Raw genomic sequence first — 23,401 nt, 5'->3', positions numbered from 1 at the left:
AACAGTCTATGAAAACTGGTAGAAGCAAAGTACTATTCAGCAGCCAGTGTGGCTCCTAATGCGATACCAGAGCTTAAGTTTGCCTGTTGAAATTGAGTTAATAACAATGAGTGGCATTGTGCTGTACACTGACAATGGAGCTGACAAGGAAACATGTTGATGTTGGTCTGTGACATGCAAGAGAAACAATATGGGCCATCTGCTGGTCTTTGTTTGTAGGTGTAGTGCTTTCAGGAGCACCTGGACTGCTGCACATATGGACTTGTCAATGTGTTTCAATGTGTCTTACATATACAAATACATTCTTTAAGGCAGTGTTGGCTCTTAATGCATTCAAGAATTAGTTACATGACTTTCTCTTGTCATGGATGCCCTTTTGACAACTTTGAGAACAGTCCTCAAAATGGCATGGCCCTAAATTTACATTGCTTGAAAACCATGGATAGATAAAATAATGATGCATGAAAAAATGTAGAATCCTCAAAATTGTTACTTTGTTATACAGCACAGTCAACTACTTCATAATTGCTTACCAGAGGCTTTCTGCCGGACATTGTTGCGAGCCTTCTCCACACCAGGAGCTCCTGATGTTGTGGCAGAGCGAATCCGCATTGGCTCCTGAGTCCCAGGTGCGCCTTGCTCTCCGTTGTTCCTCCAGCTCAGGGAGAATGACCGAGCCACTGCAGATGATTTCTGAGAGTCATGGCCAAAGCCTAATACAATAAACAAACAAAACACATATTACTTTCTATTAAAGATAGGACTGATGATGTTGACAGAACAGACAAATGTTAAAAGTTTTATTCAGGGAAATGATAATAATATACTGTGTAGCACCATGTTTAGGCCTGTACAAAACAGCCGATTGAAACAAATATTTAGAACACAATAAAACACTCTCTCTTCACATTATTTGACCACTCCAGTCCTCTCACCCCGTCCTCTCTGCCTTTTCTCCTTCTGCTCGCTGAGTTTGTCCAGAGGCAGGCTGTTCATATCCAGACCATAAACACTCCGTGCCAGCACAGTTGTTAAAGAGTCCATGATGCTGGCCCATTCAGCCACCAGCTCTTCCCAGCAGGTAAGAGAGGACAAGACTGCCAGCAGCTCGTCCCATAGCTCACGGGAAATAAATACACATAGGTTGGCTCGCACCCATGCTACAATGATGGTCTGAATACAAATGAGAAGGAAAGAATTAAACTTCACAATAAAGCACAAGCAGTGACTTTAATACTGCCACAATTTTAATTTTAATTGACTTCAAATAGAACAGGAAATGTAAATGTTGTGACATGAAAGTGAATACATACTCTAAAAAGAATAGATGCCAAACTTTCAGCAAAGCAATCTTTTCTTTGGTTATCGTGAGGCCTTTTCATCACTGCTTCTGTTATTCTCAACAATACTTGCAACAGCTGCTCCCTGAAATACAGAGGCCAATCTTAAAATAAATGTCTGTAAAAAATATACGCAATCTATGTACACACAAATATCCTAATTTGGTTATTCACCATGTCTGTGTGTTCATTGAGTGCTCCATAATCATGTGACGATATATACTTAAAACCCCTTTGCACACCTCCACCTGGTTTTCTAACAGTTTAGGGACATCCTGACAAGGCTCCAAAAGAAAGACATTAGAGGAGTTGGTCAGGAAGACCTGTAGATAAGATGCAAAGTAATAAGTCAACACCATTTACAATTGTGTAAACTTGTACTTATATGTGCACACAGACCTGTAGTGTAGGCTGGATACCAGCCTTGATGTCTCTATTCTGCTCCTCCGTGAAGAAACCCCGGTTAATGGCACTGCTAAATGAGTAGGTTCTCCCCCAACTGGATGACCGTCTGTGGCCAAGACTTTCGACCTGTATGGGCAAAAAGTGACAAATCTTGAATATTTGCTATTAATGTTGTAGACATATTTTTAATTCTTATTTTGAAAGCCTACTTAAATTGAGTATTGGCCAATGAGTAATCAAATGTATGATTGGGGTTGGCATGAGAAGAAGAATTTGTGCTTTTAAACATATCTTTTTGCAATGTTAGGCATTTTTACGTTTGTATGGTCATTAGATCAACTGCATCAGCAATAATCAGAAATACATTGAACCTGTTCATTTATTGAATAAAAAAATGATTCTATTATAAATTATCCCAATCTTGTACCTGGACATGCATGTTGTTATTGTCTGCGGTGACCATCTTTCCAGTGCCTTCATCTACTTCATCCTCCTGAGTGTTTTTGTCAGGTTCTGTCATAAACCTTGGCTTTTCCAGGAGAATCCACTTCCTATACACTCGGATGACTTTCCTTGTAGCAGATGCTTCACATGATGGCAGCAGAAAGGCCTGGTAGTAGGAGAAGGAAGAAAAGAACATTCCACTGTGTTAGGCAGGAAAGAACCACAAGAGGGCAACAAAGTTCATGTTATCACCCATTATCAGCTTCAGTCCATACTGATCAATTAAAGTGATATTGAAGAACTAAATTAAATCATTACTATAACATGGGTCAGATGTTTGGTATAAAATAAATAAAGAATAAATATAAACATTGTGGCTGCAATAAGCATGTAAAAATACAAACATTATATCACCAATCAATGCAAATTAATTTGCTATCTACAGTATCTGCTCATTAGTATTGATGCGCGTCATACCTGATGAAAGACCTCATTGACAAAGTTGACATTTTCTCTGGTGGAGAGCAGAATTCCATGCACCATCTCATAGACCTGCCGATGCTCCTCCTCAATGCTACACAGACTGGAGTCACTGGGCCGTCTGTTGGACAGAGTACTGCTGTTGGAGTGGCTCTTCTCAGGCTCCCCCACTGGTCCATTTGTTTCCCCATCAGTCTTCTCCTTTTCTTGGCCGCCACTGCCTGTAGTGACAGTCTGTCAAACATAAAGACAGTCAGAAAAAAAATGTGCTGGAAGGAATAATCTGAATAACACACCCAATTGCAACAGAATACTAACTTTATCAATGCAACCTGTATTTTGTTGCATGAACACATTAGAATTGGTCAAAAATCAACTTAATTCAGATGAACTTGCAGACATGAGTCTAGCCAGCCTCAGTTTTACAGTGACAAAAGAACAAATAGGCAGACAGGAGTTCACCTGGATGAGTTTGGGAATGACCTCTGTGCCATTCTTGGTGCTCTGCATCGTGGCAGCACTGCTGACATATTTCTTCTCGAGAAAGAAGGTGACGAGCCACATGATGAAGGCCACACGAGGAGCCAGGTACTGGTCCCTTGTGCAGAAGGTGCTTTCATTATTCCGTGTGACTGGCACATACAAGGGTTTGGGTCTGTGGTGCGGGAGTTCTAGACCCCCCCAAGAAACAAACAAACAAACAAACAAACAAACAAACAAACACAAAAACATAAAAGTGAGACTCAAAATATTCTCCACATGGATGCATTATTCAGATTGTAGATTTATGAAGATTTAGTGCAAACATTAACAAGCATTGAAAATATACAGTCAATATGTAATAAATTTGTAGAACTGTGCTCTGTGGAATTTGAACACTTTTAAAAACATTAAAGAAAATGTGTGCTCGGATAATACTGCTATATATCAACATGTCTGCTGAGTCCTGACCCATAATGAGATGAGAATATTTAGATTAGTGCATGGTCACATGAAACTGAGGTAAATACAATGTATTTCAAATAATGCCTTACCCAATATAGGCTTGTAGAGATTTGTGAGCTTGGTGAAAGAGGGGAAGAGATGTGGCAGGTAGTACTTCTTAAACAGACTAAAGAGAAACCTGAAGCCTGTGTCCTGGTTCTCTTTGTTCTTCCATTCTAAACTGGCTGCCTAGCAGGCGGATAAATCAAAACACAAAGCAAGGTCAGACAACAGATCCAGAGAACGCTTCCAGCATCCCTCAGCCATTGACAATATACTATCACAACACAATAACAGAGCTGCTTTACAACACAGACACGTTGTCAGACAGAAACTATGAGGAATGCCAAAAAAATAAATAAATAAAAATCTTTTTTTTTTACCTGAATGACCATAAACTTGAGCAACGTTTCCAGAACGAAGCAGGTCTGATCGTCGGCAACCTTTTCTCCCACCACAGCTGGCACAAGTGGGGTTATCTCCTCAGGCACTACCTTTGCTGTTTGCAAACAAACTGTGTGAATCTTCATTTTCACTTTTAAACACAGTCATAGTGGGCCTCACCATCGCAAGGCGTTGAGAAAGGATTGTATATGATGGTGTCCAGAGTGCAGGGCCCTCGAGAAGACGGTACTGCAGGGAATCCTGGCACCAAACAGGCAAAGATAAGAAACTGCTCCTCGGCACAATTGTCCCGCAGGGCCTGTAGCCACAGCAGAAAGAGGCGGATGCCCTCACAGCGGATCTGCAGACAAAGGACAGGCTTTACAAAAGGAACATCTATTATATGTCCCAATCCAGTTCATAACAGGATTACAATATTAACTCAAATTAACTCAAAGTCAAAAGACATTACCTTAAATGAGTTTCCAGTGTGTAAAAGCTTTTTGAGTATAGATCCTAAATATAAACACACACATATTAAAATCAGGCCTTGTGATGTTAAAACCATAGAACTTGCAAAAATAAGTTTGTTATTATTGAGGTAAAATATTGATCCTTTGTACTATGACTATTAAATGAAGTGCAAAAAAGTAAAAACAATATTTTTTATTATTCGTTGAACAATTGACATTGAATAATCAGTGTGCTTACTGTGGCAGCCATTAATATCACACATCCTTTCACGGAACAACAATTTGGCTTTTTTTCTACTTCAACCAAAGACCGATTGTTTTTCTTCATTACAGCTTAAGCTTTGCTGAGGAAATGGGTTTTACCTATGCTGTGAAATTGCCATCGATTGTAGATTTTCTCAGGCAAAAGTTGCAAGATTTTCTGAAAAACAAAAACCATCAGCAAATCAATTACTACATAGTGACTAAGGAAAGGAGTTGGGTGGCTAATATTAAGGCTGAGACTAGGACAGTGCCCTATGCTACTCCATAAAGAACGTCCAATCTTCTAAAAAAGACAGATGAAAACTAAAAAAAGACAAAACACAGGAAAAAACACACGTTAAATTTTTGAGCTCATAATGCTATAATAATGCTATAAAGATAGAAAACTTTTCTTGACCATTTTTTATGCCAAATCTTCTAAATTCTAGATCAGTTCTTCCAAATGTCCAGCACATCGTGGCCCCCCTTGTCAATCAAAAGATCCCTCAACCCCAACCGTATGATGAACTCTTTTCAAATTATACAAAACAATTGGCAAACAATAATGATAAAAGGGTAAATATATATTATTATGAAACCAACATACACAAAGTTCAGTTCAAACTCATGTGTTTTTGTAGAAATTAAGCGTGGACAACCTTTAGAGGCCTCCCTGCAGTGCCTCTGGGGCCCCTAAGGGGTCCCCGGAACCCAGTTTGGGAATGGCTGTTCTAGATAATAACTGCGTCGTCCTAACATTATATATTCTGGACATACTAACTGCCAAGTGCATTATGCAGTACTGTGTCCTGTATGAAGCTGTACACACGCCTGCATACTCTCTTTGGCTCCCTTATTGTTTTTCATATTACTCTCTAAATGTTTCTTGCCTATTGTTTTTTTGCACCAAAGGCTTGAGAGTAACACACTACAGTAAACATTCTCTGGAGCTTAACATGCAACAGAACTGAAGAACTGGATTGTATTTAAATGTAACTTTTACCGAGTATTTGACAAGCCCAGTTTCTTGTTATTAACAAGCCTGTGTCAATATCAACAAACGTTTACATGAAGAATCAAACAAAATAAATAAATAAATAAATAAAAAGTATTATTTTGGCCCTTTTCAATGGCAATATTATCTAAAGTCTGCCCTTGATCACAAGCGAAATATCTCTCTTTGCCATAGGAAGTTGGCCTTGAAAGACCTGCATCACTCAGGATCAGAAGATCAGACGACACAAATGCACAAATATATGGCTGAATGTTGATTTGGCCAATGTGAACAGCGCTGTTCTCTGTAGGGCAACCAACGCATTATGCTAGACCTTTACACAGTGGGGAAGCCAGCTTAAGCCTTCTTCTCTGTGTGTATTTGTGAACACAATACCAAGGGAGGGAAGAAAGAAATGAGATGGAGAAGCTAGCTCAGTAAGACTCCCTGCTGCGGTGTGATGGCTATAACCCCAATGAGGAATTTACGGGCTGATATAAGGCAAGCGCAGAGACTGCCGTACTAGAGGTTGGTGGAGTTAGTCTAATCTGCAGCCATACTCCAGCATAACGATAGGAGCATTACTGTGGCAGATCTACAGCCTGCACACATTTACATGATCCGCACTTAGCTTTCTAGACACAGGCCTAGAACATGACAAAGAATATGGTTTTCCAAAGGTGGTCTACAAGGGCTTTCTGACGGAAACACTATTACACTGAAAAAATGTAGTGGGGAACATACAAGCGATTAAACTTTTATCAAATGCTATGGAAAGACATGACCAGAAGAGCAGAGAAAACCAGAAATTATAAACATCTAATATTTACTGGGTTACAAATATAAGTTTCATTGAGCGCAACAGAGAGGGGCAAATTAATTATCATTAACAACAAAAAAATCTAGATTGTTTGTGGAATAGCATTATCGAGTACTGCCAGTAGATGGCAGCAGCTGGACATTTTTCTGAGAAGCCAGAGCAGCTACTTCAGTAAACAGATTGAAGCAGAGAGATCTTTATATGATGATTATCATTTAAAGAGTTTGCAACACTATTTCCTAGACAGCTGCTAATGTTATGACACAAAGATAGATGGGGCACTTGGAACTTTTGCTATTTGGGAAGCGTGCCAGGCGATTTTCTTCCAAGTCAAAAGATAGGGTTCCAATTCAAAGCCTGAAGTCCACGGGTCCTCACTCAGGTGTTTTTTTCAAAGGGGTATTTTGTATCAGAAGTGTAGGTCTCTGTAGTGCACCGAAATATTCCTCAAAATCACCCGGGAGGCTTCAGAACGATGCGGGCAGGCCGGATTTGGCCCCCGGGCCTGACGCTGCTTACCCCCATTTTACAATATCTTTTTTATTCAACAATGATCAAGTCCAACTGTCAAGTCAGGAGTCTGTGCGGGGGTTAAGGGAAACAGAGTGCTGAGTCAGGTCCGGATGACAGACAGCCGGTCACAGTGGGTCACATCCTGATGAAAGAGGTCTGAGGAAAAGGATACGCTCAGGCTTTTCTCCCTGTTTTATGTCTCTCATAGCTGTCCTTTAACCTGTCCCACAACCCCGCACGTCAGATCGGTAACAGGTCATCTACAAGGATCTGGGAACGCAAGCAAACTACACACTCTCAAGACCCAAAACGACTCTACTTTAAATACTACCAGATCATCATGCTGAATATTAGGCCTGCACATTTAAATGAATGACCATTGAAGGGTTGAAATGAGCAGATCACAGACAAGAATATCATGTCATCATGGGATCACAGTCTTGATATGTTTTGGCCACTAATTTATTCGAGGTTGCCTTTCCTCAAGTCCACAATGACGTGGTATTGTTGCATTCTGTTGCCCTAAAGGGTATTACTTCCCCATATTAGATTTTATTTGGATGCTCCAAGCTGTTTGTGAATACTTTGCATGGCAGCAAGCACAAAGGGATTGTACCATGGAGCAGCGATGGCGGCTAATGATAGTGGGGGTGGGGTGTCGCTGCAAGGTTTAGGGGGAGGCTCCACAAAGAGCCCCCCCAGATATCCATTACTAGAACTGTGTGAGTGGAGGACGAAAAGGGAGGGGGGGGTCATACGCCGCTGCAGAAACCCATGAAGCAGGTCATCCACTTAGTCATGACAAGAAAGTGATCTACTTAGTGCATATTAAGAGGATCATTAATATCAGCGTGATCAAAATTATAGTACATTATGTGTCAAGTAGGGTGAACCAACCTATATTATTACACATTAACAGTGCTAAACGTAGTTTAGTAGACAAAACCAAGTTATCCACACAACAGGGACTGCTTTTTGGACTAATGTAACGTGGCATCTAGTCTCATGTGTGGCTGAAGCTCTGGATTTCAAAGCCACCCTGTATCTCTACTGTACACAGCACTCAACACGAGCTTATCTCCTGAGTGCATGGGTAAAAGCACAAGCCGTCATCGACAGCGGCTAAAGAAGGACAAACACGGGCTAAGCTGCTTTCAATAACACTTCTTTTGAAAATGACGACTTCATTAAAACAAGAGGCATTTTACTGATGAGTTTTGGACAGGAAGAGTTTTTGTTTCAAGTAAAGTTACAACTCCAAAGTCCAGGTTGCAAAACATTTACCCCAAATGTAAAGCATATCAAATTGGGATCTCATTGTAGCAGCCACAAACACCTTTTGCCTGGGCAGATATCCAGTCTCCTGAGCCATTGTCATATTCAGGAAGAACTAGGACAGGCCCAGAAAAAAAACACCATCCTCCATTTTTGTGTCCGATACCAATATGACAGCCGTGCCCTGAGCAAATGTAACAGGAGAGCTGACTGTTTGGACTGGAAACTGGAGCCGCCTTAGCAGCCAGCCGGGAAAACGAGGTCGGGGACTTTAACCTGCAACACAGCGCTAACGATTTACAGGCACAAGACAAACATGTCCTGACGGTTTAAAATATGTCCCAAATTTTAAGCAACACCACAGCTCAGAGAGACATCCCCTTGTTGCCGATATGGACAGCGTCAGGTTCAGGAAGTATGGAAAGGTGCACTGTGCCGCCATGGAAACTGCGGTCCCACCCCACGGTGCTGCGTTTAGTAAACAGGGTGCAGCAGTAACAAGCAGGAAGGCAACGGGCGAGGATAAAGGACAACTTACTTCAAAAACAAAGAGGATAGAGTCCAGCTCTTCTCTCTGTGATTTGTTCCCTGAAAGACAAGAGAGACTTGCAGTACTTTTTAAACACATAACCAGAAGGCACGCTGCAGTCGCCTCATAAATAATGGAACGATCATATGGGCCATTTTGTGAACACTTAAGGATGTAATGTGTGACCATGAAAACATGCTCCCTGAGGGAATAGGTCCCTCCAAAAGCGGGGCAAGAAACGGGCGACAGTATCTAAATGTATGCATTTGTCCTCAGGCAATCAAACAGCAGTAATGCAGCAGAATGGTTAATTATTAAACTCCTGTATGAGACGTGACACAAGCACAGTGCTTACCTTTTTGTTTTAAGTTGCTTTCCAGTGTAATGAAGTTTTCATAGAAGATAAAATAAATCTGTGAGCTGTTACTCTCAAAGAATGACTTCAGTTCACTCTTGTCAGTATCTGCAAAAACAGAAAAACAGACGATTCAATATTAGTTGTGAATGACAAGCATACTTTAAACCTGTGCGCCGCTCAGGTTTGGAATACCATGTACGACTAGAATGCAGATAAGAGTGTTCAGACTCAGGAATTCTACGCTCTTTTAGAGAAGAAAAATAGAAGCACATGTCTAAACCATGAACGCCAAGATAACATCATACAAAACACATTTTAAAGAAATTGTTACACAGATAAACTAAAGACACAGTGCCGGTAACAATTCTACTTGTATTACCTTCACTACTATATTATTCACTAAAATGAGTGACCCATACAGCTGTTCATATACATATGGGATATGGGAATCAAACAAATAGAAATTTAGCTTGTCATCCAAAAACACTCCAGTTGTTCATAAATGCGTTGCAGTGAGTGAGACCCTTGAGAGAATCAATAATCTCTCCAATACCAGAGGAGCTAAACCTGTTTTCCAAGGTGACAGAATGAGTTGGGACTTGAGATATCACCTAAATGTTTAGCTCTTGGCCTATCGTTGACTCCTCTCTCGAACACGACTTCACAGCTCGTCTGAATGAAACACACTTTCATTGATTCGAAGTCCAGGGAGCATTTATTTATATTGTTTTTGAACAGCGAGATTCTCACCAGGGGCAGGCTGAAGTGTGACAATTTTAAACACCATTTCCTGCATTTTGAGGGCCATATTTTAAATCAGGTATCGATTCAAAAAGGAAAAAACAACAGAAAATCGCACCTACGTTGGTTGAAACTGGGGACATTATAATATCGCCAACGGCCGATCTAGCACCCAAAAAGGTGAGCGTAGGGGGTAAAATCGCAGCATGGGGGAAAAAATTCACGGCGTAGGGGGGCCCTACGCTCAATTGCACTGCCGAGAACACGTAAAGAGTGATTTATAATAACTAAAATGTATTGACTGTGATTAGACCAGTGACGCTGATAAAACAGGTGGCAAAGAGGCAAAAAGGGGCAGGTTTGGAAGTCACAGTCTCTATTGTATTTCATTTCCGTTAAACTGTCGGGTAAAAGGAGCGGGTCCACCCCCTTTTTAAAAACACCAGCTGGTCAATAGAGCATTCACACAGCTCGTAGAGATGCAACAATTGTGTGGTACGAATAGGGCATCTTGGCTTCAATTTAGTTGGTAACTCGTGCTTGTTTAGCAATTAGTGGGAAAGAAAATACTATGGTACACTAGAAACATAAAAGACTCAACGAACAAGAGTCCACTATCAACTATTCTCCTTTTACTGATCTGGAGGTATTGCATGATCAAAACTATCAGCAGTGGGCAGAAAGTACAAAGTAGTAAAGTGTTCCTTCATGAACCATTACTGAAATTGTAAATGTTTAATGACGGTCTAAAAGTGTAGTAATCACGACGTCCTTGGCTGTTATTCTAACCTCCATGGGTGATAACATCATTTTGCTAACAATGTTACCAATTTTCCAAGATTTGATTTTCAAAGAATTGCAGTTACATTATTTGTGATTTATGTTCTAAGATGAAGATTCAGCTCTCAGCGCATGTATCTGAAGAAGACGCATTAACATTTGAGAATCCCGTGCACAGGAGATTTCTGTGGGGTTAGCAAGTTTTATGATTAATCTTAAAAGAGGCTTTGCTAATAGCTATTAGCGGCCATTAAAATGGCAATTGCTCACTACAGGGTTAAGGTCATCTAGCCATCTAAGGCTTATATATTTACGCAGGCAAACTCAAACATTAGGCGAGTGCTTTCCTGTTCAAACTTCATAAGCACACATCGCACATGTCGTAATGAGGACATGCATATTAATATCTAAAGGTGTCAATCTGCATTTAACCTTTAAACACAGCCCGTTTAGACAATCCGGTCAGCACAGTCATTACCACACCATGTCAAACTCTAAAACAAGTCTAAAAGAGCTCTTTGATGGCAGACATTCATTTGCATAGCTCTGCACCAGCACCTGCAGGTGCACCAGTCTCCATAGCCAAAGCAGAGAGAGCCACACAGGACATAGAGCAGGCTTTTAGCTTGTGAGACGGACTAAGAACTCCATATGTGGACATTTACTGTACATATAATACCATGCAGTCGTGCAGTGCAGGGGAATAAGGCAGGATAGGAACTACAGAAATGGGTCAGGCTGGTGGTTCCTTGCGGATATGCAAGGTACAAAAGTCACGTTAATCATAAATCTACAACCAACAGAGTAAGATGACAAGGCAACAGCCCCAGACTTTTCTAATGCTTTTTTTTGTGTGTTATTTGCTTGGTAAAGTATGTTTAAAAGCTCCAGTTAAAGCTGGGGTACCTGACTTTTTGTTGTAATAAGTAAGGAGTAAATGTGTATGTTTGCCACTTCAGATTATGTTGTAAACACAGCAAAAAAGAGACCTTGTTATAGCATTGTCTTAACCTAAATTAAAAAATATAATCTAAATTTGTGCAATTCATTTTAGGGGTGGTGATCCCCCTGCTTCATTTTGTCACCGCTCAAGGCTGCACGAGCGTGAAACGTGCATCATTCATGTGCTTGAACAATTTGGATGTCCAAGAAGGCTTGTGAGAGCGAGAAACCAGTTTGGGACAAAAATGTGTCACAGTTAGAACAGAAAAAATCAGGTACCCCAGATTCTAATTGATCCAATTCAATTATTGTGGGCTTTGACTAAATGCTATGGGCCAAGTGGTAATATAGTGAGCTATAGTAAAACAGTAAGTAGTAGTTGTATTCAGTAAAACAGTGTGGCATTCCTCCGCGTGGACAAGGGACTGGAAGTTAATTTCATGAGGAGTCCATCATGCCAAGTGCTGCTAAATGGGCTGTGGGCATCTCGCTGAGCTGCAGATTGGGCCTGAGAGAATACAGCACAGTTTGAAAAAGTCATGGAGCAAACATGACCTTATCACTCACTAACAAAATGGCTCATCTGTCACAGACGGAGATGCAGCAACAGAACAGACAGCTTAACCTGGTTATATGTTTGTAGTTCTTAAGTGATATCGTTGCATTCTCAATCAGTGTTGACATAACAGTCGGGATACTTGCATTTATCAGAGTGTTTCCAAAACAAGGCACGTGTGTCGGCCTGAAACACATAGACATGGTGTATAAAACAGGCAATGTGGAGAATCTGATAACAACAATGCTCTACACTTGTCCATGCTTTGGAAACAGTGAACGTGTCCACTAGAGATGAACTATATGAAATAGATGAATACAAAATACAAGGCTTAGGCCATGAGACACGCAAACTGAAAAACTGGACCAACTGGTTTTATGTGAAAACACACACACACGGCACCGCTGAACAGAAATGCTCCCATCATTTCAGCCAATGCTAACAACTCCATTTATTATTAATTCATGACAATTAGCCTAAATTTACTGGTCCACCAATCACCAAAATATTTGGCTTTGAACAACTAGGTCAGTCCAAAACTAAATCTTAACAGAGCCCGGGACATAATTATAACTAAACTGCTTGCAAATTAAAGTATGAACCAAGAAAAGAACAAACTGGAAAGTTATATGCATAAGAACAATCGTGACGTCGTTGCATCCGGAGCCTGTGGTAGGCAATATAATGTATAATAATATTTCTATAGTGGATAGGGAAGTCTGGGCATCTCTGCTCAGACTGCTGACTCCGTGACCCGGCCCCGGATAAAGTGATATGATGGCGGGCAAAAACAACATTCAAAAACAGGGCATTGCTTCCCTCGCGCTGTTCAGATCAGTAATTTTATAAAACAGCCTTAGGGACCTGGAAACATCAGCTGTTGCCTACCATTCACCAAAACATCCCCCACAATCACATAAGTAAACAACATCAATATAGTAAAATGTCTAAAATGGCAGATGACCACAATACGCATACTGTAGTTTGAGAACCCCGGTATAGTTATCTTTTTATGGTCAGAGGAACACTGAGTGCTGTCCCTGAGAGAGGAGCAATGTGAGGAGTTTGGATATCTAAGCCTCAGAGTGGGACAAGGAGGAAGGCAGTTTGGGCACAGAGCTCTGGACTTGTTTGATTGGATCATCTGTGCAGTTCCTTCAAAACTCCCACACCAGGAGAGGCATTTAAGTACAATAAACCGGCCGAGGAAAATACCAGATGTTTACAGGTTCTCTGGCTCGAGAACGACACCATCTGTGTGTGATCTGTGACCCTAAGTTGCATTTCTAATATTGTAATATTGTAATAGGCTATACCTTATATTAAGACCAAATTCCATATTCAGTGAGCAATTCAATCCATATTTCTGAATCGGGTCAGGTTTCTGCGTTTAGTGGATTTGAAATAGATAAATCAGATACATGTTTTATTTTGGGGGGGTTCTTTTAGTAGTTTTCATTTGAGATACGGTTGTGTGTACCAAACTATATGCACAAATGCAAATGATGTTACAACCAACCCCAGTCTCCCCCTAATTGTGGACAAACAGGCACCAGGACGGAAGACATCACCAATGTGATTTTTTGATGACAAATGACACCAAATTTATAATAAACCAGTGTTATGGGGTAATACCTAAATACAAGCTCATTGTTCTAACATGTTGTTTTGTTGGAGTAATATCAAAGGGAAATAAGGCTATTAAATTGATAAGAATGTGCACATAAAAACTGCTTACTTCATAGTAAATTTGAAATAATTAGAAAACAATATGTCAGGTTTTGATGTAGAATGAAGGATACATACTGATGATCTGTGACCATAATGTGCATTTCTAATATTCCTGGGCTGTGACACACAATTTACAGGTACACGTCAAAAACCAGTCGAAGAACAACACTTGAGTCTATGTGACGCAGAGAGCAATAGTTTTAGAGCAAAGGGGTGTCGTCTTTGTACCAACAACACATTTTGAGATGTAGGATTCATTGCTACACTCACCCACACTAGTCAGACAACCCTTTGAGTGTCAATATCATGGTTAAACGCCGTTGGAGAAAAGATGAAAAGCAGCTGAAGTTATTCACGAGGAGCAGCCAAGTGTTTTGCAAAAGCGAGAATCAGAAGTCGAGTGATCTCAGCCTTTACTTGAGCCACACAGAGGACCTTCTCAAGAGCTCTCACGGTGTTATCCTCATTGTTTCCACAGCAGCTTCACCTTGTGATTTCCTCTTCAGCAGCACTTTGAGCTGATCCTGACCCCCACAACACTTAGAGTCGCTGGTGCATGTAGAAAAATATACTACTTTGTATCAGTGATCATCAGCTGCACTGCAAAAGGCCTTTGGTTCAGTTTGAAACTAGACAGCAATAACAACTAGGCTTCTTGCTCTCTCAGGCAGTGTAAACTGACAACCCAAGAAGATGAAATGGATCTTTTAGAAACTGTGTAATACAACAGCTTTTTATCATCGTCTGATTTCTGAAGATTAGGGCGTGACAAATGAAATAAAAAGATTCGAAGGAATACCCACAGTGCTTTAAGTAAGACCAAAGTGAAGTGATCAGGTGGTTTTCTGGGCTTCAGTAATTAACAAGCTCGGCCAAATCCAGCCAGGCATGACAAGAAAATTAACATGCAGCAGCTTTCACACTCCATCCACCGATCTGCTCAGTGAGCAGAAAATCAATATAGAGCCATTCTGAAAATAGTCCAGACCACAGAGCCATGTACCGCTACTATTAAAAGGATTTAACAGTAGCATACTACACTCAAACTTTGTTTTCTATAACATGGCATCTTTTCAGCATCAGAAGAAATCCTTCCAAACCAGCACTTCTGGCCTGAGGACCAGCCAGGACTTTTGGATCTAAACATAGAATATCAGTCAGGTATTGCTCCATAGAGGTTTGATTTCCTCTGGCACATTCTTGTACCGACAAGGTTTTCTAAGCCAAATATTCCAATATGGTGACAGCATTAGATAATTCAGGCTTTTGTGAGATCTCGAGTCACTTCTGAACTACAATAACAGAGTTACTAAGCAAAATGCAGAAAGTTAGACGTCTGGTACCTTCATTAGAAACACACTAAATAAAATGTAAAAAGTTGATTAAACAATTGCACTCAAAATAACAAAACAATGCACATATCTCTTTGCCTGCTTTGCTTACAACCAAAGTTTTGGGTCACCCAATAGCAGAAACACAACACACATTAATGTACTGAGCACTGAGTGCAGCTAAGAATAACAACCTATTAAGATTATTAGTTCATACAGAAAAAACAACAACTACTGTAACAAAACAACAAAGACAGATACTTTGACTATACTAGTGTAGTTGACTAGTAAGGTAAACAACTCTGAAAGACTGCAAAGACATATTTACATTATGCTTATAAAAGAAATGAAAACTCATTTATAAAACACTGCAATACACTTCATCTTGTTTTACTTGCCCCAAATTCTATCAATGTTATTATAGGCAAATGTAAACAATCTTGCAATTTACAGATTTTATTATTATTATTATTATTATTATTATTATTATTATTATTAATATATATAATTACTGTTTATGTGGCTTTAGGCAGTTTAATCTGTCCGTTCATCTGTGAAATAATCCTGAACAAAGAATAAAACGGCTATAGCATTCATAAACGACAGATGCTCTGACAAGACAACATCAGCACAGCTAACACTGGCTGCTAGTTAGCACCATGGGGTTAGCGGTAGCTAGCACATATTAAAATATTATTCAATGCTGATTTGCAAAAAATGGCAAACACAAGGAGGGTGCAGCTGGCAAGTGCTGCAGTTTGTAAGGGTAGTGTTACATTTTGCACTATTGTCTCCCCATAGTCAACACTGTAGTGACTGACTACCACCCGGCTAATGCACTGCCTTATTTGACGTTAGCTGTGGCTTAATGTGAGCTAGCTGCTTCGGCTAGCTAAACGTCGCGAATGCACCCTCCAAAGCCTTGTGACACTCACCTAAGAGAGCCCGGAGGTGCTTCAGTCGCGTCAATACATCCTTCTTTGGGTCCAAAACTTTCTGTGTAGATTTCTTGACGTCTCCATGCCCCCTTCGAGTGAACATCCCGCTTTACCAAACAGCAGTAGAGCCTGAATCACCTGTGATCAGCACCTCTCCTGTGTGACTGTCACTTTCCTCACCACTACTCTACGCTCGCTGGGTAAACATCGCCCGACTGCCGCTGGAGTCCAGTCTTGTGAGTGTGTAAACACGGAAGTGCAGTTTGACAGAGAGAGGAGTGGTCACATCACATCATCAATACACGCCTTCTAATTATTATTATTAAGTAATCATCCAACTGCCACTAGTGAACGCTGGGTCATTTTCATTAATCATTCAAGACACATAATATGATGCTTCGTTTTAATATAACTAATTTTCGTAGTCTATTGGTAGAAATAGCCAAATATTGTACCTCCAAAATCAAATGTTGCTGCTATCAAACTGAAGCTATGTGTTAATAAGGCATGACCACTGACAGGCATGACACAGAGCTTTCAACAGTTCAGTATAATATAATGTAGACAAAGCCCATTTTTAATTGGCGCTCTGGCGCCATCTGGTGTACAAATAGCCAATAATCATGTCAGGCCAAATTCCCGGGGTGAGGAAAGTTAGGGGTCTCTGGTTAAAAGGCTAAATCTGAAAGAATACTTGTTTAAGGGGTAAAACGTAAATACAAGCTCGTTGGTCTATCTAGCATGTTGTTTTGCCTTTAGCAATATCAAAGGAAATATAGGCTATTTAATTAATAAGAATTTGCAAATGAAAACTACTTACAGCATTGAACATTTGAAATAATTAGGAAACAATAGGTACAGTTTTGATGTAGATTGAAGAATACTGCGTGCTATGGATTAAGGGGTTTTCAGAAATTATGTTTTAGGCTACTCCATTAGCATGTGATCTGAACTGAATTAGAGCTATATCCAATAATAACTTCCAATCACAATGAGGCTTGTGTGGTCCTTGTGGTGGTTTTAATATTTTTTAGTTCCAGAATGCAAAATAAAGAAAGGATCATCATAAAGGAAATTTTGCAGCCTGAACAATATATATATTTTTAAAGCTGCCCAATGTCACCACGAGATGGCGCCTAAACATAAGGTATAAAAAGACAAGCATCCAAAGGAAGGGCTAACGGCACAAGTCAAAACATTATTAGTATTTTTATATAATAGAAAAGAATAAAACAAACAAACAAGTCTGTGTAAGCCTATGCATTCTCCTATTTATTAATTTGTTTATTAACTTAATAATCCATTCATTCACTGCTCGAGAACCCTCCACCATTAAAAAAGGTTTCAATAGTTTTTATTCAACACTCATGCCACAGAAGGCTCCTGATTTGGAATTAAGGCCATTATGTTGCATCACTGTCTTGAGTGTTTTCTTGCAAACAGTATTTGAGGATTCTCTTGTATGAAAGGTATCATTTCCCAAATCCTATATGTTCCATGCTGTATTGAGAGTAAATGATAGTTAAAACGCCATTAAAATCACATGAATAGAACCAAATTGTATTGTGTTCTATAGATGTCTTAGATAACAGCAGAAGTAACAGAGAATAGTGAGTGCGGAGGCCACAGAAGAGGGGTGAAATCAGCCTTTGGCCTGCAGTTTGGTATGACATTCATTATCTGAAGTGGGCCATTCAGGGAGAGGAGGAGGATGCCTGTCACAACAGATGTTGATTACACAAAACAGGGTAGTTTGGAAGGATGCACAAATAAAGCACAAGCCTACACACATACATGCACACCGTTATTGTTGGTGATTTGTCATCAGACTTAATTGATTGTAATCACCATTCTTTCTTGGCAAACCTCCACCATTCTTGAAGTGCAGGTTACTGCTCATTATCTGAGATGGCACAGACCTACAACAACTATCAACAGTAACCGCATGGCTGGGGCTTTCTGCCTCTCCAAATGTGCGGCTGGCTTCAGCTCCTTTTCAAACAAGATGCTATAGGCTTAAGCAGATCTACTTTAGAGGACAGGGCTGAGGCCTATACTCTGTCAGTAATAGTGGACATGCTATTATAAAATGTGATCCAAATAAACAAACAATAAGGTAATCCAAAGATGATGGGAGTTGCTATCGCGATACTCCTGCAGATCACGCCTTGACCAAAAGGTGGCACTGGAGCATTACAAATGTACACCATGTTTCTTATAGCCGACCCGTTTCCATTCCAAGGTTTGAAAAGCTCTTGTCTGCTCTAAATTGTTCTTATAAAGAGCCTGGAAATACTTGACATTTCTCCTTATGTGGTTATGGATTTCTTTTTTGTACAATTAAGACCAATTAAAGTCTAATATATCCTGTTTTGGTGCATTATGAGGTTTGGGTGGTCAGCGGCACAGTTATCTGTCTGTGTAAAGTGAATGGACACCAACAATCGGGACATTTTTCTAAATGTATATTGGACATTCAGAAACTTTGCAATGAATAGAATCAAAGGAAAAGTCCACTGATTTTTTTCTCTGAGACCACCCACAGTTACTTGCCAAGCAATAAAAAGCAAGCTCTCTTTGAAAAAGAACTAAGGTTTTACATTTTTTGCCCTTTTAAATACTTTTTTTTTTTTACATTTTAAAATTACCATTAACATTTTAAACTGTAATTTCTTCTTATCATTTATTTAATCCATTTAAAAGTGATCAGTTTACAATAAAAATAATTAGTTTACTCTATCTAAATAAATGCGGTTTAATTTCTAGCACATTTATTCAAACTACTAAATGTATATCTATTTATTTAAAAGGCGAAGTATTTCAACTTTTATAGATCTATTAAATTGTGTTTGGACATAACACAAATATACAGGGAGAGTGAATATAAGCAGTTCCGTGAGTCTAGTGTTTGTAATGCGAACTGTAGTTGGAGCACATCTCTATAGAGGTTAATGAGGGAGCACTCTGAAGTAATTAGAACAAGTGCATTATAAGGCAGCAGTTTCACATAAGACACTCATAGCAACAAACCCCATACTTAATTAAAACTCTTTGCTGACAGCATTTATATCTTCTCAGGTAATCTTCTGTGAAATTAATAATAAGGCAGAATGAAATCAGTAATATAGAAAAAGACAGCCTATTGCTGTATGAATAATAAGAGTCGCTATCTGAAAATGCCCGATCCTTCCCCTGAAAAATACTTTCTCCCCCCAATCATAATCTGATTGCAATTTAACTAGTGGTCAGGCGGTGTGGTGACAAGCGTGGGGGCGTTTTAATTGAAATGTCCATGCCTTTAATTGGATTCTGTTAAGATGTGAAATTACCTCCTGCAATACAGTGGTGCACCTTCACAGCGGATACAGTGGCCGTTTCTAGTGGTGATCAGTTAAGGTGCTGAAATAATGCTCTATTCAGAGCAGCATCACCACGCCAAGGAAAAGAGAACAAATGTTGCATTTAAAGAAAGAAAAAAAAAGAGAAAAGAGTTTGACGAAGAGCTTGCATTTCAAAGGCAGAGATTTATCTCAATGAATTGTTAGATGTAATAGTGCAGTGCTTAAGAGACAATGAGATACGTAAGCCTGGTTCTGTATCCAACATGGCTATAGAGGTTTATATTGATAAAATAAATATAGCCGAGGCAACTAACTAAATGTGCTTTGCATAATTAAATATTAACTTATTTTTTCCAAATTAGAATAGCATATACTTTAAAGTATTAGTAGATGATTAAGCAGTGCAGATCCATGATAATGGCAGGCTCTTTAAAGGTGTTAAAAACAATCTCATAATCACACCAGTGTCCACGGACAAAAATACACACACAAAAAAGAGAGAAATTATTAAATAAATAAACAAATTAGCACAGTCTAAAGACGACTTCTACCTCTACCAAAATCTGAAAAAAGAAAGAATGTAATGCAATAAAGTGTTAAATTAAGGGTCAAAATCACAAACATTTTCTGTAAAGTCAATATTCATTAAACCACTCTTGCAGGATTCAACTACTTCTGACTAATTTCACTAATTTCAATAGCTAATAGCAGAAAACCTAAGCCTTTTTAGGAAAAGTCCGTTCATGATATCATAGCTGAGCTGCAGCATTCGCATCACTGACACGTTCAGGTAATACGTGGGTGTTAGCCAGTCAAGCTTTCTTCACCTTTTCGAGGGTTGTGCTCTTCCAACCCTCCCTATTTAGGATTTGTGATTTTTTTTTTTCCAATTCTAGGGCCTATGTCACCCTGCTGTGGCTGCGCAAAACATCCCTGCTCACCCACAGCTGCCTCCTCCACCTACAACCATGACCCCTTGTGATAAGCCTGGAGTTGGTTGCTTTGCACTGATTAGTTTGCTGGCAGATTGAATGCCCGTGTCTGCGGACCCCGGCGTCACCCGCTCTGGCTCTACCTGTGTGCGCCTGGATCAGCAGGTGGATGGCACACGGGCGAGCATGATACTGAAACCATTATTTATACATGACAGTTTTTTCCCTCTATGCTTGGCAAAGACACGCTTTGCAGCCCGAGAATGTATGGGGCTGTCTCGCTTTTGCTAATGCTATTTTGAAATCCTACGAAAGTACATTTGGCTATTTCGAAATGTTCTGCTATTACCTGGACACACACATACACACAAACATAAATCCATTCAACATCACCTTTTTTTTCCCGAAGCATATATACAGGGAACAAAACAAACTATTGCCAGAAATATACACCACACACAAAAAAAAGCTGAACTCTTCCTTGCGATTCCATCATTTATATTCTATGTGAGAGACCCATAGTGGAGATATGAGGTCATTAAGTCTGGCAAAACCTCCCCACTTCAATAATGCTATGTGTTTCTGAATTATTAGTTTGTTTACCGTGCTAGTAGTGGCCCAACTTGGAGCCACAGGAGTGTGAAATAACAAGCACAAGAGGGATTTCGCGCCTTTACAGAGCTGAAAAAAAGATATGTGTTTTTATTTTATTTTATTTTTTTATGTGCAACACAGCTGTTTTTTTTTTTCCTAACCCTGACAAACTTTACTTCCCACACCTCTACCTATTTAGCACAATTAAAATGATCATTACATATGGGTTCCCACGGGTAGAGTGTGATTGGCCCGGCTTATGTTACACGAGCGGTCAGGTTTATCGGCATTATCGATGGTACAAGGTGCATCATTAGAAAAGATAAACAGCCAGTTACTTTGGGGGGTGAATGGATACCCTGACAGGAAATCAATGGCCAGTTTCCCACAAGAACCTGATTAGCCTGGACACTTACACACTGTTGGAACACAGAGGACAACTCCGCCGGGCAGCAGGTTCAACACACAGAGAGCCCCATCACATACACCATCATAGGTATTTTGTTGATTATAGTTCTTCCCGTGAATACAAGTTCTCACCTTAAAGTGTAAGCAAAAATATATGTTTATTCCGCAAACATGTACTTGAGTAAAAAGTATCCGGCGCCTTTTCACCACTGTCTACGATGCACTGAAAGGAAACTGTAAAGGATGTGATGCTTTTTCTGCTGACTGCTGCTACACCAGGTCAGGGAACATTCAGGGAGTGAATTTCAAACTTGAGTGCCTTGCAGAAAGCGGTTTTCCAAAATGGGTCTGACTCACTTGGTCTCTGCACTGCAAATTCTAAACATTCATCCAAAGCTGAGGAGCAAAAAAAGGAAAAGTAAAAAAAAAAAGAAAAAGAAATCCAAAATGTCCAATTCAATTCTATAATCTGCTAGAGTGACACTTCCGAATTCCCACCATGGACAAGGTGGCAGTACAAACGCAGATAGATGAAGGGGAATAAAGGGGCCTTCTTATGAAAAAAACTTTCTGGAAATGTCATCCTTTCATGCTGTTGAGAAGACCTATTTCATATCTATTACAGCAGGCATTCTGTGTCCGATATTTCCGATATTTCAGTCGTCCCTACACTGCAAATCCGCTGCCAATCTTCCGCCCTTAAGAATCTCTGCCAGCCCGGTGCATTATTCCCCTCCACCTCCCCTCTCCCCTCCGCGCTTTTGATGTGACAGAACAAACTGCGACCTATTAGGATTAAGGCTTTGAAAAGATCTTTGAAGCCCCGCTCAAGGTTCCTTTAAACCGCGCAATGACAATATGAGCTATGTGGCGGGCGCTTGCTTGAATGAAGTGATTGCTGGTTCTCGGCAACGCGGCCCGGTGTCACCCCACATGCGCGGACACACAAGTGGACCCACCCTTATCCCGAGCTCTGCGGGTGTCCTTTACAGTAACGCTATAAAGACGAACAATAAGTTTTTCGTTTTTTTTTACTTTACATTTGTTTAAGTCTTAATATCAACTTTTTCAAAGCCCAAAGATGATCGGCACACAAACAGCATTTAAAACTGACTAGAAACAATGGTTTAGTTCTTTCTTTTTACCCTGGTTGATTCCTCCTGCTGCCAGCAGACGGTGCTCCAAGCAACATCCGCAATGCTTAGAACAGCAGTCCTCTTCGTCGGGCGTCTTTAACACATTATGGACACATTCATTTCAACTAGAAAATGTAAAACATCAAAGCTGAGGTGCCCATAAACAGGCTTATATGCCACAATAACGCATGATATGGCCACATTAATGTGTTTATACATGACTTGTATGCGGTTTAATTGCAATGTGTATACTTTTTCTGCATTGTTTCCTATATCCTGCCTGCAATTGGAGGGAAAGTGAACCGGTAAAAGTGGGGAAGGAAGAAGTTAAGGGTGAGAGAAGAGACTTGTTAAGTTATGTCACCAGGCAGTGCAGTAAAAAGCTAATAGTTAGATGTTTAGGCATTGAAGTTTTTTTTCTCGTCAATCTAGTAAGTGTTTCTGAACTCGTCAAAGGCATCGTCAGTGAGAGGAGGATGCAGCGTGTGAAGGACAGCCATGAACATTGATAGATGGAAAGACTGCTTCAAGTTGCAACCTACTTGTGTGTTGCCAACGATCTCGGTAAGGGCATGCCAATGAGAGTTTTCCATGTCATTAAAACATAATACCGGAGTGGTCTGTCATCCGGAAAATTAAAGGAGTTCAAGGTGCCGCACTTTTCAGCGGGGAGATTTTGAAAAGCAGAAGAATTCTCATTTCATCTTTCTGCGATGCCTCGGCACATCG

General features: G+C 40.1%; 1 protein-coding gene across 7 annotated transcripts in view; it reads right to left on the bottom strand.

The window, feature by feature from the left end:
• ralgapa2 (Ral GTPase activating protein catalytic subunit alpha 2) overlaps positions 1–16,537 on the bottom strand; it is a 57,648-nt gene extending 41,111 nt beyond the window's left edge. For 5 of the 7 annotated variants that reach the window (XM_079574192.1, XM_079574193.1, XM_079574197.1 and 2 more), the window contains exons 1-16: positions 16,259–16,536; positions 9,240–9,347; positions 8,894–8,943; positions 4,874–4,931; positions 4,510–4,553; positions 4,218–4,398; positions 4,037–4,152; positions 3,704–3,842; positions 3,132–3,340; positions 2,667–2,903; positions 2,173–2,355; positions 1,740–1,871; positions 1,515–1,663; positions 1,314–1,425; positions 936–1,173; positions 534–713 (exon numbers count right to left, since the gene is read on the bottom strand). In XM_079574192.1, coding sequence (XP_079430318.1) covers positions 534–713; positions 936–1,173; positions 1,314–1,425; positions 1,515–1,663; positions 1,740–1,871; positions 2,173–2,355; positions 2,667–2,903; positions 3,132–3,340; positions 3,704–3,842; positions 4,037–4,152; positions 4,218–4,398; positions 4,510–4,553; positions 4,874–4,931; positions 8,894–8,943; positions 9,240–9,347; positions 16,259–16,364 — 2,242 coding nt within the window. In that variant the 5' untranslated portion in view covers positions 16,365–16,536. Of the gene's footprint in view, positions 1–533; positions 714–935; positions 1,174–1,313; positions 1,426–1,514; positions 1,664–1,739; positions 1,872–2,172; positions 2,356–2,666; positions 2,904–3,131; positions 3,341–3,703; positions 3,843–4,036; positions 4,153–4,217; positions 4,399–4,509; positions 4,554–4,873; positions 4,932–8,893; positions 8,944–9,239; positions 9,348–16,258 lie in introns of all 7 variants that reach the window. The other 2 variants (XM_079574194.1, XM_079574195.1) reach the window with 2 other exon arrangements.
• Positions 16,538–23,401: the final 6,864 nt, after the last annotated feature.

This window comes from Gobius niger (genome assembly GCF_951799975.1).
Source record: "Gobius niger genome assembly, chromosome: 16".
NCBI lineage: Eukaryota > Metazoa > Chordata > Actinopteri > Gobiiformes > Gobiidae > Gobius > Gobius niger.
The sequence above is the reverse complement of the archived record's forward strand: the minus strand, read 5'-3'. Positions and strand labels throughout refer to the sequence as shown.